This window comes from Orcinus orca, chromosome 8 (assembly GCF_937001465.1).
Source record: "Orcinus orca chromosome 8, mOrcOrc1.1, whole genome shotgun sequence".
NCBI lineage: Eukaryota > Metazoa > Chordata > Mammalia > Artiodactyla > Delphinidae > Orcinus > Orcinus orca.
The window spans coordinates 22969401-22984920 of NC_064566.1; the positions used below are offsets into that span (position 1 = coordinate 22969401).

At 37.9% G+C, this 15520-nt stretch overlaps 1 protein-coding gene across 7 annotated transcripts in view; it reads right to left on the reverse strand.

Annotated features, from left to right (window-relative positions):
- The window catches only part of TRIM44 (tripartite motif containing 44), a 119087-nt gene that overhangs the window by 64725 nt on the left and 38842 nt on the right, over positions 1-15520 (reverse strand). For all 7 annotated transcript variants that reach the window (XR_007478607.1, XR_007478605.1, XR_007478606.1 and 4 more), the window contains exon 3: positions 4410-4649. Coding sequence is in view for 4 of the 7 variants with exons in the window: in XM_004264012.4 (XP_004264060.1) it covers positions 4410-4649 (240 nt within the window). In the remaining 3 variants the exon portion in view is untranslated. The remainder of the gene's footprint in view (positions 1-4409; positions 4650-15520) is intronic.

A 15520-nucleotide genomic window follows, 5' to 3' on the forward strand; every position in this document is an offset into this window, starting at 1 on the left:
ATGACAAATTCCTTGAAAATTACAGCTAATACAAATTTTGAAAATTTTAAATCAATATAAAATGAAAAAATTTGACTAGTTCTATATTAAATAAACTGAATTGGTTATCAAAAACCTTCACATAAACTCCAGGACAGATTGTTTTGCTGGTAAATTCTATCAAATATTTAAGGAAGAAATAACATCAATCTTACATAAACTCTTACAGAAAACAGATGAGGAGGAAATACTTCTCAGCTTGTTTTCTGAGGCCAGCATAATCCTAATACCTGACAATCCTAAAGCCTGACAATTACATTATAAAAATACAAATTTACAAATGAATATCCCTCTTTGAACACAGACATAAAAATCTCTAACAAGATATTAATGAATTGAACCCAGATAATACATTAATGATCAAGTGGGAGTTTATCTCAGGAATGAAAGGTTGATTTAATATTGTAAAATTAACCAATGTAATCAACCATCACAACAGAATAATGGAGAAAACCCACTTAATCATTTCAATGGCTACAGAAGAAAATCTTACATATACCACGTTCATTTGAATTATTGTTCCCCATATCTAATGTGTCATTCCTCTCTGGCTACTCTGCTTTCAAGATTTTTTATTTGTCCTTAGTTTTTGGAAGTTTAACTTTGATGTGTCTGGGTATGGATTTCTTAGATTTATCTCACTTGGGTTCACTCAGCTTCTTAAATCTCTAGGTTTATGTTTTTCAACCAAATTTTAGGAGTATTGAGCCATTATTTCTTGAATTTTTTTTAGCTCTGTATTCCTTTTCCTCCCCTTACTGTACAAGTGACATGTATGTTAGATCTTTCTTTATTGTCCCATAGGTCCCTGAGACTCAATTCAATTATTTTTCAATCTTTTTTCTTGGTTGTTCAGATTGGATGTCTATTGATCTGTCTTCAAATTCACTGATTCTTTCCTCTGTCATTTCCAATTTGCCATTGAGTCAGTCCAGTGAAATTTTTATGTCAGTCACTATTTTGCAGTTCTAAAATTTCATTTGGTCTTTCATTTCTATTTCTTTGCTGATTTTTTAAATTTTTCATTTGTTTCCAGTTTGTTATTGATTATTGAGACATTTTTATAATAGTGACTTTAAAATCCTTGTCTGATAATTCCAAATACTATGTCACCCTATGTAGGTGTTGGCATCTACTGATTTTCTTTCTCATTAGAGTTGAGATTTCATTGGTTCTTGGTATGATGAGTAACTATGGACTGTATCCTGGACATTATATGCCCTGGTTCCTGTTTAAATCTTCTATTCTAGCAGGTAGTCAACCTATTTAGGTCAGAACACATGTCCTAGACCACTTTTGTGGCTTATGGTTCAAATGTCAATTGAGTTTATAAAGCTTCTGCAGTGCCATTCTGGTCACCTCCCTCAGGTGACAGTGCTCCAATGGAGACTCTATAGTCTCCACTAGTGTTAGCTCAGGAGGAGGAAGGGTACAAACTCATCACTACACAGTAAAAGGGGATGGTATGAATCCACCCACTGACTCAGTTGGGGAGGGGCTTTACCTAGTTAATGCAGGGGTGGAAGGGAGGAGTTAAAGCTCCATCCACAGTCCCCATAGGGGTGGGCTGTTATTCCCTTCCTATTACTGTGGGGGAGGGGTATAAGTCAGAGTCCCACCTTCAGGCTCCATGGGAGGTGGGCACCATTCACTTCTAAGAGGGGCAGGTAGAAGTTAGACTTTTACCTAAAGGCTCCATGGAGAAAAAAGTGACACCTCATTGCTATAGGTGAGGGTATAAAATAGACTCCACTACTGTGGTGCCAATTGGGGCTGGGAAGGGATTCACTGCCAGAATATGCAGGTATTATTAAAAGGTTTCTCTTCAGCTGAACTGCCCTTTTCCCAGTCCTTTGGCTAGAGAGCAGGTTTTTCTTGGAGATGTTCTTTTTGCCTATGCTCATTAGCATTTCCAGTTTGCAGGGCACCCAGGCCAGGATATACAGGAAGCAAGAAACCCTCCCCCCAGGGTACTCATTGCTGTGTGGCTCCTCATATCCCAAGGTCCCTGGTCAGTCTGCCATCTTTCCTCCACTTTTGAGAGTCTTCTGGTAGGTGACTTAGTATTTTGTCCAGAAATTTTTACTGTGATTAATGGAAAGAGTAAAATGAAATGCATTTACTCCATCTTGTTCAGAACCAGAAGATGCAATTTGTTTTCAAATGCAAAGATAAGATGTATTGAAGAGTAGAAGGTTGGAAAGATGGCTATATATATAAAATGAATCAGTATAGTAAATTGTTAGTGGCAGAATCTTGGTGCAGGTATATGGGTGTAATCTGTAAAAACTCCTTTCAACTTTGCTGTACATTTGAAAATTTTCACAATAAAATCTTGGGGGGGGGATCTTCTGATTAAATTAAAAATACAGGTAATTTTAAAAAATCTATACCATGCAAAGAGAAGAAAAGAATTCTGTTGAGTGAAAGAGAGGTACTGGAAATTTGCTCTGATCAATAAGTTAACAGACTAGCTGGAACGAGAGGCTATTAGATAATAACAGCTCTGGGTAAAAACTCTAGCCAGATGTATGCTACTTCTCATTGTTAATAGCTTATTTTGTCCATCGCCTGGTACTTAGTCCTTGTCATCTTTATATCCCTGAGAGTAATTCCATCAGAGTTAACAAGGATAGTGCAGTTGAGTCACTGAAGTACTTTAAAGGACAGTTAATGTTGGGGAAGGACTAAATCCATTATTTGAAATGAAAATAAAAGAGAGGGAGATGTCTTTAAAAATGAAATCTTTATTTTTGAAAAAACAACCTAATCAACACACAGAATAAATGTGGAAGGTCCAATCTGAGGGGAACTGGGGACAGTTATGCCAATGATCCCTTGAGTTAAGGTTGAACTTTTTAAGACACAAAATCTACTCCAATATTAAATTAAAATTTTTAAATTAATTAATTAATTTTTTAAAAAGACACAAAGTGACCACCTCCACAGAGCAGAAGGTCTTAGGAATGCAAGGCTGCCTAGGGCACTGATTATCCTTATTCTTCCCACAGATATAAACGGGATGTTTGATATACAGCATATAGTAGGGAAAAAGCACAGGCATGGGAACAGGATGGACTGAATCCTGTCTCTCTTTTCTGCTAACTAAATGACACTGAGTCAATGACTGCAGTTCTCAGCATCTCAATAGCCCATCTGTAAAATGGAGACAATGAATGCTGAAATAAGGATTAAATGAAATGATAAATATAACATGCTCTCTTGCCTATCTAGAAACTTATTTAGGCACACACTTTGTTAATTCTGAGGAGGATGAAATAAAAAGAACAAGAACTATTCTATTCCTTTCACACAGTGATGAAAATTAATCAAGAACCCTGGATGAGTGAAGCAGATAACTGTCCAATGGTCTCTTACGTTTCCTGTCAGGAGAGCAGACAGTACCTGCCTCCTGGATCGTACCGTGGCTCTCCTGCTGACTGGTTTATTCTGTGGCTAGGCTTTCCTGGGCCAAGGCAAAACTGTTAGTTAAGGCTGAGCTCACTGAGTCAGCAGCTGTCCTAGAAACTTCACAGGACTCTCCTACATTTCCTTCTAGAAGGGCCTACCCTAAACCTATCTGGTATAAGCTTGACCAGAATTTTCAACATAATGGTATGAAACCTCATAAACAATAGCTTCTCCCCAGTGGCTGAAATATAAGTTTTATCTTTTTTAAAAATGGCCACCTTAAATTTTCTTTTTTTATTAATATTCTAAATGCCTGAATATGTTGTTTGGTAAAATATCTAACATTCTTTTATTCCTATTACAAAATAACAATGAATGTAATGACTAAAACAGTGATTCAACATTCATCTTGTGTCTTTCATTCATACTGTTTTTGATCCTCACAATGCTCTAGCCCACATGCCTCTCTTAATCTAACAGTCATGCCCCCAATTTATGCAGTTAGCTCCATATAAAAGCCAGCCTGAGGCACCTTTTTACTATTCACAGAATCAGTCCAAAATCTTTTATTTTGGCCTGCTTTATGCTCCACTTCCTGACTTACTCTCACTCAGCCCATATTTATAGGCTCATTTCACAACTAGGGATCTGTCAATTGCCCTCTTCTCCGGCTGTGATTTCTGGCTTCCCTTATTAACTGTGACTAGTATTTGCCCCACTGACTATACTCCTTTAAGTCATGGTGTACAAATATTCTGCTAGGCCTAGTTGCTGAGCACAGGCCCTAGCAGCCAATACTTCCAAACTGGTTTACACACCAATCTAAACACTTATGCACTATCTAAGCTTTCAATCTATTCATGTTTAGGGACCAAATGGGGGAATTTCCAGAATTAACAAACATGGAAGTCAGTTTCTGCCTATTTCTTGTGCTAATTATTATAGGCATTCTCCTTTACCTCTGCCTTTGGCTCAGCTGATTCATTAGAGGTATCAAGTTGTTCCTTGGCTTGGGCCATCTGAGTCATCAATCTATCCATATGGGACTGGATGTCTGCCAGTATCTCAGTCACATGAGCTGTGGCCATTGCTTCCTGGATGTCCACTAAATGAAGGGCCTTCTGTTCCTCATCAGCAATCACTTTTTGAACTTTCTTAAATTCCTGCTGTATAAACACCTTCATCTGGTCCCGGGTTACCTGTAGAAAACAGACAATTAAGAATAAGTTGGACATACAAAGAAATGGAAGAGTAGAGCTATTATTGTAAGTGCTAGGCAGTCCTGACCAAAACACAAACAAACCATGGGTCCTAAGGGATCCTGACGTTTTGGGAATATCCTCTGAACAATGCTCCTCTAATATCGTTGATGAATTTCCCACTAATCTTTCTTACCTTTTTCATTCTTTAGGAAGTAATTCCTTATCCTTCCTTTTTACTTTTTCCTTTGTTTATTTATTTTTTGAATTTTATTTATTTTTTTATACAGCAGGTTCTTATTAGTCATCAGTTTTATCCACATCAGTGTATACATGTCAATCCCAATCTCCCAATTCATCACACCACCACCACCACCACCCCACAGCTCTCCCCCACCTTGGTGTCCATAAGTTTGTTCTCTACATCTGTGTCACTATTTCTGCCCTGCAAACGAGTTCATCTGTACCATTTTTCTAGGTTCCACATATATGCGTTAATACACGATATTTGTTTTTCTCTTTCTGACTTACTTCACTCTGTATGACAGTCTCTAGACCCATCCACGTCTCAACAAATGACCCAATTTCGTTCCTTTTTATGGCTAAGTAATATTGCATTGTATATATGTACCACTTCTTCTTTATCCATTTGTCTGTCGGTGGGCATTTAGGTTGCTTCCATGACCTGGCTATTGTAAATAGTGCTTCAATGAACATTGGGGTGCCTGTGTCTTTTTGAATTATGGTTTTCTCTGGGTATATGTCCAGTAGTGGGATTGCTGGATCATACGGTAATTCTATTTTTAGTTTTTTAAGGAACCTCCATACTGTTCTCCATAGTGGCTCTATCAATTTACATTCCCACCAACAGTGCAAGAGGGTTCCCTTTACTCCACACCCTCTCCAACATTTGTTGTTTGTAGATTTTCTGATGATGCCCATTCTAACTGGTGTGAGGTGATACCTCATTGTAGTTCTGATTTGCATTTCTCTAATAATTAGTGATGTTGAGCAGCTTTTCATGTGCTTCTTGGCCATCTGTATATCTTCTTTGGAGAAATGTCTATTTAGGTCTTCTGCCTATTTTTGCATTGGGTTGTTTCTTTTTTTGATATTGAGCTGCATGAGCTGTTTATATATTTTGGAGATTAGTCCTTCATCCATTGATTCGTTTGCAAATATTTTCTCCCATTCTGACGGGTGTCTTTTTGTCTTCTTTATTGTTTCCTTTGCTGTGCAAAAGCTTTGAAGTTTCATTAGGTCCCATTTGTTTATTTTTGTTTTTATTTCCATTATTCTAGGAGGTGGATCAAAAAAGATCTTGCTGTGATTTATGTCAAAGAGTGTTCTTCCTATGATTTCCTCTAAGAGTTTTATAGTGTCCGGTCTTACATTTAGGTCTCTAATCCATTTTGAGTTTATTTTTGTGTATGGTGTTAGAGACTGTTCTAATTTCATTCTTTTACATCCAGTTTTCCCAGCACCACTTAATGAAGAGACTGTCTTTTCTCCATTGTATATCCTTGCCTCCTTTGTCATAGATTAGTTGATCATAGGTGCATGGGTTCACCTCTGGGCTTTCTGTCTTGTTCCATTGACCTATGTTTCTGTTTTTGTGCCAGTACCATATTGTCTTGATTACTGTAGCTTTAGAGTATAGTCTGAAGTCAGGGAGTCTGATTCCTCCAGCTCCATTTTTTTTCCCTCAAGACTGCTTTGGCTATTCGGGGTCTCTTGTGTCTCCATATAAATTTTAACATTTTTTGTTCTAGCTCCGTAAAAAAATGCCATTGGTAATTTGATAGGGATTGCATTGAATCTGTAGATTGCTCTGGGTAGTATAGTCATTTTCACAATATTGATTCTTCCAATCCAAGAACATGGTATATCTCTCCATCTGTTGGTATCATCTTTAATTTCTTTCGTCAGGTTTTTTGTCTCTCTAGGTAGGTTTATTCCTAGGTATTTTACTCTTTTTGTTGCAATGGTAAATGGGAGTGTTTCCTTAATTTCTCTTTCAGATTTTTCATCATTAGTGTATAGGAATGCAAGAGATTTCTGTGCATTAATTTTGTATCCTGTAACTTTACCAAATTCACTGATTAGCTCTAGTAGTTTTCTGGTGGCATCTTTAGGATTCTCTATATATAGTATCAATTCATCTGCAAACAATGACAGTTTTACTTCTTCTTTTCTAATTTGTATTCCTTTTATTTCTTTTTCTTCTCTGCCGTGGCTAGGACTTCCAAAAATATGTTGAATAATAATGGTGAGAGTGGACATCCTTGTCTTGTTCCTGATCTTCGAGGAAATGCTTTCAGTTTTTCACCATTGAGTATGATGTTTGCTGTGGGTTTGTCGTAAATGGTCTTTATTATGTTGACATAGGTTCCTTCTATAACCACTTTCTGGAGAGTTTTTATCATAAATGGGTGTTGAACTTTGTCAAAAGCTTTTTCTGCATCTACTGAGATGGTCACATGGTTTTTCTTCTTCAATTTGTTAATATGGTGTATCACATTGATTGATTTGCATATATTGAAGAATCCTTGCATCCCTGGGATAAATCCCACTTGATCATGGTGTATGATCCTTTTAATGTGTTATTGGATTCTGTTTCCTAGTATTTTGTTGAGGATTTTTGCATCTATATTCGTCAGTGATATTGGTCTGTAATTTTCTTTTTTTGTAGTATCTTTGTCTGGTTTTCGTATCAGGGTGACGGTGACCTCATAGAATGAGTTTGGGAGTGTTCCTTCCTCTGCAATTTTTTGGAAGAGTTTGAGAAGGATGGCTGTTAGCTCTTCTTTAAATGTTTGATAGAATTCACCTGTGAAGCCATCTGGTCCTGGACTTTTGTTTGTTGGAAGATTTTGAATCACAGTTTCAATTTCATTACTTGTGACTGGTCTGTTCATATTTTCTATTTCTTCCTGGTTCAGTCTTGGCAGGTTATACCTTTCTACAGTTGTCCATTTTATTGGCATAGAGTTGCCTGTAGTAGTCTCTTAGGATGCTTTGTATTTCCGCAGTGCCTGCTGTAACTTCTCCTTTTTCATTTCTAATTTTATTGATTTGAGTCCTCTCCCTCTTTTTCTTAATGAGTCTCACTAATGGTTTATCAATTTTGTTTATCTTCTCAAAGAACCAGCTTTTAGTTTTATCCATCTTTGTTACTGTTTTGTTTCTATTTCATTTATTTCTGCTCTGATATTTATGATTTCTTTCCTCTGCTAACTTTTGGTTTTGTTTGTCCTTCTTTCTCTAGTTCCTTCAGGTGTAACAGATTGTTTATTTGAGATTTTTCTTGTTTCTTGAGGTAGGCTTATATAGCTATAAATTTCCCTCTTAGAACTGCTTTTGCTGCATCCCATAGGTTTTGGATTGTCGTGTTTTCATTGTCATTTGTGTCTAGGTATTTTTTGATTTCCTCTTTGATTTCCTCAGTGATCTGTTGGTTATTTAGTAACATATTGTTTAGCCTCCATGTGTTTGTGTTTTTTATGTGTTTTTCCCTGTAATTCATTTCTAATCTTGTAGCGTTGTGGTCAGAAAAAATGCTTGATATGATTTTAATTTTCTTAAATTTACTGAGGCTTGATTTGTGACCCAGGATGTGATCTATCCTGGAGAATGTTCCGTGTGCACTTGAGAAGAAAGTATAATCTGCTGTTTTAGGATGGAATGTCCTATAAATATCAATTAAATCTGTCTGGTCTATTGTGTCATTTAAAGCTTCTGTTTCCTTATTTATTTTCATTTTGGATGATCTGTCCATTGGTGTAAGTGAGGTGTTGTTAAAGTCCCCCAGTACTATAGTGTTACTGTAGATTTCCTCTTTTATAGCTGTTAGCAGTTGCCTTATGTATTGAGGTGCTCCTATGTTGGGTGCATATATATTTATAATTCTTATGTCTTCTTCTTGGATTGATCCCTTGATCATTATGCAGTGTCCTTCCTTGTCTCTTGCAACGTTCTTTATTTTAAAGTCTATTTTATCTGATATGAGTATTGCTACTCCAGCTTTCTTTTGATTTCCGTTGGCGTGGAATATCTTTTTCCATCCCCTCACTTTCAGTCTGAATGTGTCCGTAGGTCTGAAGTGGGTCTCTTGTAGACAGCATATATGTGGGTCTTGTTTTTGTATCCATTCAGCAAGCCTGTGTCTTTTGGTTGGAGCATCTAATCCATTCACGTTTAAGGTAATTATCGATATGTATGTTCCTATTACCATTTTCTTAATTGTTTTGGGTTTGTTTTTGTAGGTCCTTTTCTTCTCTTGTGTATCCCACTTAGAGAAGTTCCTTTAGCATTTGTTGTAGAGCTGGTTTCATGGTGAATTCTCTTAGCTTTTGCTTGTCTGTAAAGCTTTTGATTTCTTCATCGAATCTGAATGAGATTCTTGCCGGGTAGAGTAATCTTGGTTGTAGGTTCTTCCCTTTCATCACTTTAAGTATATCATGCCACTCCCTTATGGCTTGTAGAGTTTCTGCTGAGAAATCAGCTGTTAACCTTATGGGAGTTCCTTGTATGTCATTTGTCATTTTTCCCTTGCTGCTTTTAATAATTTTTCTTTGTCTTTAATTTTTGCCGATTTGATTCCTATGTGTCCCAGAGTGTTTCTCCTTGGGTTTATCCTGCCTGGGACTCTCTAGGCTTCCTGGACTTGGGTGGCTTATTTCCTTTCCCATGTTAGGGAAGTTTTCCACTATAATCTCTTCAAATATTTTCTCGGGTCCTTTCTGTCTCTCTTCTCCTTCTGGGACCCCTATAATGCGAATGTTGTTGTGTTTAATGTTGTCCCAGAGGTCTCTTAGGCTGTCTTCATTTCTTTTCATTCTTTTTTCTTTATTCTGTTCCACAGCAGTGAATTCCACATTCTGTCTTCCAGGTCACTTATCCGTTCTGCCTCAGTCATTCTGCTATTGATTCCTTCTAGTGTCGTTTTCATTTCAGTTATTGTATTGTTCATCTCTGTTTGTTTGTTCTTCTTCTAGGTCTTTGTTAAATATTTCTTGCATCTTCTCGATCTTTGCCTCCATTCTTTTTCTGAGGTCCTGGATCATCTTCACCATCATTATTCTGAATTCTTTTTCTGGAAGATTGCCTATCTCCACTTCATTTAGTTGTTTTTCTGGGGTTTTATCTTGTTCCTTTATCTGGTACGTAGCCCTCTGCCTTTTCATCTTGTCTATCTTTCTGTGAATGTGGTTTTTGTTCCACAGGCTGCAGGATTGTAGTTCTTGTTTCTGCTGTCTGCCCTCTGGTGGATGAGGCTATCTAAGAGGCTTATGCAAGTTTCCTGATGGGAGCGACTGGTGGTGGGTAGAGCTGACTGTTGCTCTGGTGGGAAGAGCTCAGTAAAACTTTAATCCGATTGACTGCTGATGGGTGGGGCTGGGTTCCCTCCCTGTTGGTTGTTTGGCCTGAGGCAACCGAACACTGGAGCCTACCGGGGCTCTTTGGTGGGGCTAATGGCAGACTCTGGGAGGGCTCACGCCAAGGAGTACTTCCCAGAGCTTCTGCTGCCAGTGTACTTGTCCCCACGGTGAGACACAGCCACCCCCCGCCTCTGCTGGAGACCCTCCAACATTGGCAGGTAGGTCTGGTTCAGTCTCCTCTGGGGTCACTGCTCCTTCCCCTGGGTCCTGATGTGCACACTACTTTGTGTGTGCCCTGCAAGAGTGGAGTCTCTGTTTCCCCCAGTTCCGTCGAAGTCCTGCAATCAAATCCCAGTAGTCTTCAAAGTCTGATTCTCTAGGAATTCCTCCTCCCATTGCCAGAAACCCAGGTTGGAAAGCCTGATGTGGGGCTCAGAACCTTCACTCCAGTGGGTGGACTTCTGTGGTATAAGTGTTCTCCAGTCTGTGAGTCACCCACCCAGCAGTTATGGGATTTGATTTTACTGTGATTGCGCCCCTGGTACCATCTCATTGTGGCTTCTCCTTTGTCTTTGGATGTGAGGTATCTTTTTTGGTGAGTTCCAGTGTCTTCCTGTCGATGACTGTCCAGCAACTAGCTGTGATTCTGGTGTTCTCACAAGAGAGAGTGAGAGCACGTCCTTCTACTCCGCCATCTTGGTTCCAATCTCTCCTTTGTTTATGTTTATACCAGTAATATATGATTACTTTTTAAAAATTTAATAGATGGGTGTATATAAAAAAAAAAAGAAAAAGAAATTCCTCTTCTCTCTCTATCCCAATACCTTTTTCCTTCTCAGGGGATAATTACTGTTAACAGTTTGATACATGCCCTTCCAGCCATTTTTCTATTTTAGTTATGTATCAATTCATATACAGGCATACCTTGGAGACACTGTGGGTTCTGTTCTAGACCACCACGGTAAAATGAATATTATAATAAACAGAGGCACACAAGTTTTTTGGTTTCTCAGTACATATAAAAGTTGTGTTTATACTATACTGTAGTCTATTAAGTATGCAATAGCATTATGTCTACAAAAATGTACATACCTTAATTAAAAATACTTTCTTGCTAAAAAATGCTAACCATCATTTGAGCCTTCAGCGAGTCATTATCTTTTTGCAATGGTAACATCAAGATCACTGATCACAGATCAACATAACAAGTACAATAATAATGAAAAAGTTTGAAATACTACAAGAATTACCAAAATGTGACACAGGGACATGAAGTAAGCAAATGCTATTAGAAAAATAGCACTGCTCGATGTAGGGTTGCTATAAACCTTCAATTTGTAAGACACACAGTATCTGCAAGGCACAATAAAGTGAAGCACAGTAGAACAAGGTATACCTGTATGTGTACAGACAATTATGTTGTTTTTATGTAAATGGATCATGGTGAACATATGGTTCTGTGTCTTGCTTTTCTACTTAAAATATGTTAGTACATACAGAGCAATTCATTCATTGTATTATTTTTAATGTCTGTATGATACAGGTATATACAGATATGGATATTTATATAGAGAGAGAAAAGGATAAATATATCCATTAAATATTTCCCTTCTTAATGGAAATACAGGATATTTCCAATTTTTTGCTTTTATGAACAATACAGCAATGAACATCACTGGCTATACCTCTTAATATCCGTACATGAATTTCTTTAGAAACCTTTGGAGTCACTGAATTAATTTATATATATTCTAAAATTACTGACTGATACTGCCAAACTGCCCTCCAAAAAAGGATGCACCAGTTACATTCCCACAACAATGTGTGAAAGTAAGCATTTGCCTACACCTTTACTGATATTGGATATCATCAAGTCTTTAAATCTTTACTCTCTGATGGGTGAAAATATATTACTGTTTTATTTTGCAACAACAACTATGCAGAATAATTAAAATATGACTCTAGGCTGTATTTGGCTAGGGCATAAGGCAAACAAAATGAGAAACTACCAAAATAAGAACTTCTAAACTCCACATCTTGCCAATAACTACACTTATTAATGTTTCCTCATAACCATATTTATTTTATGAGTACTTTTAAACAACTATGCATATTGAGTAGCTGAGGTAGGAAACAGGGAAGAGGTAGAACAGTAGACCAAAGGACAAAAGCCAATAGAGAATTTTAGAGCTAAAAGAGAAAGTGGCTGTCATCTAAGTGAACCCCTTTCTTTCACAGATAAGGAAACAGACCCAGTTGCAATCTTTTAGGAGACACAAAGTTCTCCAATCTTCTTGCTCCCAGTCTGGTGCTCTGTTCACTATAACAGTCTGTCAGAAGAGAAGTCTAACTGGGAAAACCTAAAAAGGAGATTGAGAAAGAGAAAGACTAAAGGAGAGGGTAAGATGAGGCCATTTTTTATTAGCCTTTTAAAAATTGAAATAGGCTTGATACTTTAAGCACCTTTTGTAACACTGCCATAAAAACGTCAATTCAAAATAAGGCCTGTAGGACATGTACCCATTCACATATCAAGTGACTAAGTGACATAAGCCCTCATGAATTCATATACTCTTTGCAGGTACTCTCCCTGGTACTAAAGAAAAGGGGGGGGGTGTTAAATATTATTAATGTCCCGGCAAGTTCTTTATCAGATTGAGAACTGTGATTTGTGTTTATTTATATAATTCCTTTTTATTTTTAGTGTGTATATTTCAAGGCTGTTATGCTCTATGGTGATCATTTATCAGTGGACATGGATCTCTACCCTTGAAATAAATTTGGTCTTATAAGACCTAGGAACTTCTCTTAGAGACTAACCTAGGAAGTTTTAGCTAAGGCATGAACTTTTCTGAATTCCTAAGAAAAGCTCTTCCAAGTGACTAAAAATGGACAGCATAATAAAAACTGACTCACAACCTATTTTACTAGACATCACATACACATGTGATTTGAAGTTAGGAAGTTGACATTACAGTCAGGAAAGGTGGGGACTACACTTCAGTAGGTGAATAAATCATGGTTTTTAAAAATTAAATTCTCTATTTTCCTTTACTTTACACAGGTTTTTCAACCTTTATTTTATGTAATTTATTTTTATACAGATCAGGCCACAAATGAGAATTGAAAGCAGAATAATTTACTCTATAAAAATTTTATGCTGCCTTCTCATTCCAGTTCTCTACTAATCAACAGACAGGTATTCTCCAACCTAGCTCAAAATGGCAAGAACAAATTCTGCGTCACGGCATTTATTTAAATCCAGAGCCCAAAGGAGAGACACCTTGGGGGATTAGGCAAGTGGTAGGTTGAGTACTCTGGAGAAAGGACTCCTACCAATAGCAGGAATGAAACAACTTACAAAACTCCCTTTCAGGTTTCATTTCACCTCATCATTAAAACTCCATCCTGCTATAAACTTCACAGTTCTCCCTGAGCAGCAGGCCCTTTGCATCAGCACCTGCTAGTTGGGAACCACTGACATCATTTGACTAGGTTTCCTAGAACTTCTTCAGCCTCTATCCTACAGCTCCCCAAAGGTGAGAGTGACAGTCCCATACTCTTGAGTATACCACACACAAGTTATGTCCACAGAGAAAATTCTTCACAAGCAGAGAAGACAGAAGGCTGGATATATCACAGAATGATAAAACTGGTGATGTAAAAGATTCCTTTTTTTAAATAGGATCTACTAGTAACTGTCAAATCTTTTTAAAGCCACAGAACTTCCCTTGCCCCAAAGTTTTAATGTAGAACCCCAAAGTATAATAGAACCAAAAGTAAAACCACTCCGGTTAAAAGAAGAATCTCCCCTTCCTCCCTGAAGTACTTCCTAGGGCACTGGTAGTGCTCTCCAGGAAAATCACACCTGAGGGACCTGGGTCCTCCACAGCAGGGGTCCCCAGACCCCCAGTTAGGAACCGGGTTGCAGAGCAGGAAGTGAGCAGTGGGCAGGTGAGCAAGCAAAGCTTCATCTGTATTTACAGCCGCTCCCCATTGCTCACATTACTGCCTGAGCCCCACCTCCTGTCAGATCAGCGGCGGCATTAGATTCTCATAGGAGCGCGAACCCTACTGTGAACTGCACATGCGAGGGGTCTAGGTTGCGCGCTCCTTATGAGAATCTAATGCCTGATGATGATCTGAGGTGGAGCTGAGGCAGTGATGCTAGCGCTGGGGAGCGGCTGCAAATACAGTTTATCAGTAGCAGAGAGGTCTGACTGCACAGAGACCATAATAAATCAATTGCTTGCAGACTCATATCAAAACCCTATTGGTGAGTGGCAAGTGAAAACAAGCTCAGGGCTTCCACCGATTCTGCATCATGGTGAGTTGTATAATTATTTCATTATATATTACAATGTAATAATAACAGAAATAAAGTGCACAATAAATGTAATGTGCTTGAATCATCCTGAAACAACTCCCCCCTCACCAGTCCGTGGAAAAACTGTTTTCCACAAAACTGCTCCCTGGTGCCAAAAAGGTTGGGGACCACTGCTCTACACAAACAAAACGTAAAAAGAGTTTGTTCTCTTTGGTCAATTGATTGGTCCCTAAGTTGTTAAAACTTTAAAGCCCTAGGTTGTAAGCAAGTTGACATATCTTCGTTATGGTTGCATTAGGTGAAAAGCAGCTATTACTTAAATACAGCATTTTCTAAAATACTTAAACACAGCATTGTAATTTGAAAAAATAAGCAGCTTATTTGTGAATCGTCAGAACTAACTAGTGAACATCTGATAGTTCTTACTAGAGCTGAGTCCAACTTTACAGGTTGGAAAAAAAAAGGTCCCAGAGAGGTACAGTAACAAAGTATGGTTTAGAAACCAACTTTCCTCTGGTCTAGTCAGTGTAGTTCCTGCTATAACACATTGCCTCTAATGATCCCTTTCTGCCTGCTTCAGGTTCTTCATATTTATTTCTTCTTAACTGAGATATTTCTTCAGTTAACAGGTTGCTTCTGTTGTTATCCCCACTAGGATGTTTGTTCCCCCGAAGTGAATCTTGGGATAAAGGATATACATTTGAAGAGCTAAGTCTCATTCCATGGTACTTTCTTTATGCTCTTATAGTTAATATTTCTAAGCTAGACCAGACCCAAGAGGCATGCAGACTGGCACTTTATATTAACACACACGTAATTAAACACATAAAACCTTGAATTAAGAGCTTGTACTTAAAAAACACGAGCATTCAATGTGTTTGACATAGGCTGGAAGCCATTACCTCCCAGCTAGCTGGCCTCTAGGAAACCAAGGTTTTATTTACATTTTTATTATAGGCAGATTATAAAAACAACAAGCATAACAGCTAGAAAGCATGATGGCTTAAGAAAGATTTGTTCCAGAAAAACATTGCTGGGATGAACTGAGAAAGATGGAACAGGGTCAGGAGCAGGAAGCTACACAAAGGAAAAGCATCTGAGTCTATAATGATTGAAGCTTTCAGAAATACTTGTTCTCTTAGCCAAATTCCCTGCAAGTAACT